The sequence below is a fragment of the Limulus polyphemus genome, unplaced genomic scaffold (genome assembly GCF_000517525.1).
Source record: "Limulus polyphemus unplaced genomic scaffold, Limulus_polyphemus-2.1.2 Scaffold1022, whole genome shotgun sequence".
Taxonomy (NCBI): Eukaryota; Metazoa; Arthropoda; class Merostomata; order Xiphosura; family Limulidae; genus Limulus; species Limulus polyphemus.
In genome coordinates, this window is record NW_013666632.1 from 53916 (window position 1) to 57729 (window position 3814).

Consider the following 3814-nt stretch of genomic DNA (forward strand, 5'->3'; position numbering starts at 1 on the left):
ATCTGCTCAGATAATGTACACATGAACATCTGCTCAGATAATGTACACATGAACATCTGCTCAGATAAGGTATAGATACATCTGCTCTCATAATGTACATATGAACATCTGCTCTGATAGTGTATGAGCATTTGCTGCAATAGTGTATATATGAAAAATGCTCTGATCACATATGTGAACATCTTTTCTAATTACATATACATTATTACACTCATTGATTAGTAATAATAATAACTTGCAATGTTGACCAGTGAGAACTAGCATCAAAAACTTGCCAGCATTTTGTTTTCTAATTATGGAGTTGGAATTTAGCATTCTGGTCAACACTACAGTAATGTTTAACAAACTAAAAATGTGAATCAACTCAATTAACCTGTTTAATTTCTGCAATGCTTTGGTCATGAGCAGTCAGTTCAGCTTCAAAAGCTTGATGTTTCTTTAGGTTTTTCACTTTGTCATCTATGCTATTTACTTCTCCCCTTGCTACTTCTACCTCAAGGCTTTTATTCTTTTCTTCAATCCATGCTTCAGCCTGAACAACAACAGATTATATTGTAGGAAATAACTGTTTATTTAGAAACAAAATCTAAGGAAAAAGTTAGAAATTTGTTTAATCTTTTCAATAATTAGATCATTCCCTGAACAATTTTACTTCGTGACTATGAAAATATTTTACTTGACACAACCTTCTGGAGAACCAAGTGACAAAACAAAGTCCAAAGCCTACCATTTCAACATTAGCTTTCTTAGAACTATAATAATTGCCAAAATGTTTTCTTGTGGATTTCTTTGAGACAGAAAGTGGTTAAAATTTTCATTACTTTTATTTCCCTTGTTTAAAGGATAATAATCAATGGTAATCAGGTACCTCTTATTTGAGTTTTTACATTTATATTATGAAAATCGGATTTGTGTCACTAAGACCTATGTTTTCACACCCTTTGGAATCTTGAAAAGTTATACTTTTAGAATATTAACAACTTCTTTGGATTTTCTAGCTCCTTGCTTACTTGGGTTGTACTTGGTACACCCACTACTTCTGTTTCCAGACACCATATGGATTCAGTATGATAAGGGTTTTCACAATAAGTCACAAAAGATGTGTTTACATCAAGTTATAACTTTTTTTAAAATTAGCTTAATTTTAGTCCTATTTTTAACAGTAATCAACAAGTAACATGGTCCTAAAAACGAGACCAAAAGTCTTAACATGATGTACAATGATTATAGGTTTATTAATATACAAATATGATGGTTTTGAGAATTCAGCTCTTAAATATCATTTCTTAGCACATGATAAGAAGTTATAGCATGATGTGTATCTATTTTTGATTTTTATTATAGAAATATGAAGGTTTTGAAAATTCAACTATTAGAAAATTTTCTTACCATATGATATGAATATGTACCAAAAATGAAAATATTACAATAATCTTTGGTTAAAGAAAGCATTACAATAAAGCCCACAACACTATAAACTGATTTCTTTTGATAATCATATACCTCTGCAGCATCTCGTCTAAAGGTAGCAAGTAACAGAGCATCTCCTAACTTCTGTTTTCTTACTTGGCCAATTTCTTTTACTTTTGCTCTCCTAAAAAACAAAAAAGAAAAACTTGATCTTAGTGAGAGGCCAAGCAAGATTTCTTCATGTTGAAACAATGCCTCTTTTAAGACAGCATTCCTGGCTTTTCTGTTATATTTAATATATATGATGATATCTAAGGTTGAAGTAGAGGATATAACCTGTAATCATTAGATCATTCAATGTCCTCCACAATTTGCACTTTTAAACAACAATACTAAAGCCATGCTTTCCACTTTGAATTTTAAGGAAAGTTTTTGGTGCCATCTGATAGTTTCCTAGTATTAAGTTGTTTACAGAGCATGATATTGCTACATCTTTGTCTTTATGCAGCTCAAACAATCACATCATCACATGATCAGTCTATTTTGCATAAGCAAGTCAAGTGAGTGTTCTACTACGTGTATGAGGGATCCTAATAGACCGGTCACTGTATTCTAGTTTGTTCATCAGACAAATATCCATTTTAAAAATACTTATAGGAATATGCTTCTGAAGAGAATCTCATCTTTTAACTTACGTATATATGCAGGTATGTATTACTCATGGATAAGCACACTTCATAAAAACAATGTTCCCAGTGTTTTGGAAATACTTGCTCTATTCTTCACTGTGCTCAAACCCGTGATCAGGATTATGCACTGTACATGGACACCAGCATCAAAGCCACATTTAAAAAGACCAGAGGCACAAAAGTCCACTAGAACTGCACTAGGAGACCTTACATATGTGTGGTCAAAAGGATTGCTGTGATTCCACTTTCTTCAGTTAATTGTCATCCATTGATTTCAAGATGGCTGGAGGTTTGTAAACCTTCATTAACTTTAAACCTTTGCTCCTTATCTTGTTAATGGTTACAATGGCATTTTGGATCAGAAGGCTCTCTTTCTTAATCATAGCTTTCAAGATGCATATGTGGGCATTGATGCTCTAAGCATTCTGCTGTGCAAATTTTTCCATTTATATGGAAAACACTGAAGGCTCCCTTCTTGAAAATGTCTTGTTCTTTGGCTCTGTGTGAGTTAAAGATTGGGAATTTGTCCAGAATCAAATATATATATGCTAAACATGTCACCCATGGCATCATATTTCACATCAGTGATGACATACAAACTAAACTGTTTATATAAAGTGTAATTATCTGTGAACATACTTAGGAATAGGGTTGATGACATCTTAAAATTTGTGCACATGTGGAAGGAATGATAAAATGTTCCAAGAGAAAAAACATACTACTTGACTGAAAAAAAATTTGTTTCAGTATCCTCATATACCACATACTTGCCCAAACTTACGCCATGGCTACACAAGCAAATATATTAAACATTTAAAGATCAATTAAAGTGGATGTGGAAATGTTTTTTTAAATACACATTCCACCTTAAGACAACACTTTTTCTGTAAAAATCTTTTGATAGAAGTTAAGTTTTTTTTTTTATAATTACTTATGTAAAAGCATAAAAATACCAGAAAAGGATATTAAACAAAATTATATTTTCATACCTCTTCATTACTTCATTAAGCCTATTTCGTATTGTTCTACTCTCAAAGTGATTCTGTTGAAGGAGTTTTTCTCCTGCCATCTGAAGTGCTGTCACCTGTTAAGATGTATGATCACATGTGTTAGGAGTGGTTATGTGGAATACTAAAAAAATATAATATCTCCAAGAAACTTGCATTAGATTATGAGGCTACTTTACTGGCCTTTTAGGCTTAATGAAATAAAATTAGTCACAATTTACAAACTGTTATCTTCTTCAGAAATGAACTTGCAACTTAATTCACTAAATTTTGACCTAAGTTAGGCCTGGGTTACATCACATTACTGCCCAAGCTGAATATTGGATAGTTTTCATCAATACTTTAAACTAAAGTTCAACCTGTATATTTTTCAAACCATCATCACGTATACTTCTTTTGAAAAATTCCTTAGAAACCAAAGCATACAATCATTTTCCATAAATATAACAGTTTTATACTGGCACAATACAAATAGAATAATGTACATTAAGTAAGCTATACAGTCACGTTCAGTGAACATCACTGATCAGAAAAATTCACACTTGATAATCAGTGAACCAAAATTACATCTAAAGGACCAATTTTTAATAACTAGTGAGGTAGTCTGATGGGTGCAGAAACTGTGGAGTAAAGCTAAGGTCAGAGAAATCAAAATTTGACATTCAGTTGGGTAAAGTGAGGATCAGAGAATGAGACCAAGATTTGGCA

At 32.1% G+C, this 3814-nt stretch overlaps 1 protein-coding gene across 1 annotated transcript in view; it reads right to left on the reverse strand.

Annotated features, from left to right (window-relative positions):
* LOC106461743 (spectrin beta chain, non-erythrocytic 1-like) overlaps positions 1 to 3814 on the reverse strand; it is a 156572-nt gene that overhangs the window by 42142 nt on the left and 110616 nt on the right. The window contains 3 exon segments of the mRNA XM_013921591.2: positions 374 to 532; positions 1504 to 1594; positions 3089 to 3183. Coding sequence (XP_013777045.2) covers positions 374 to 532; positions 1504 to 1594; positions 3089 to 3183 — 345 coding nt within the window.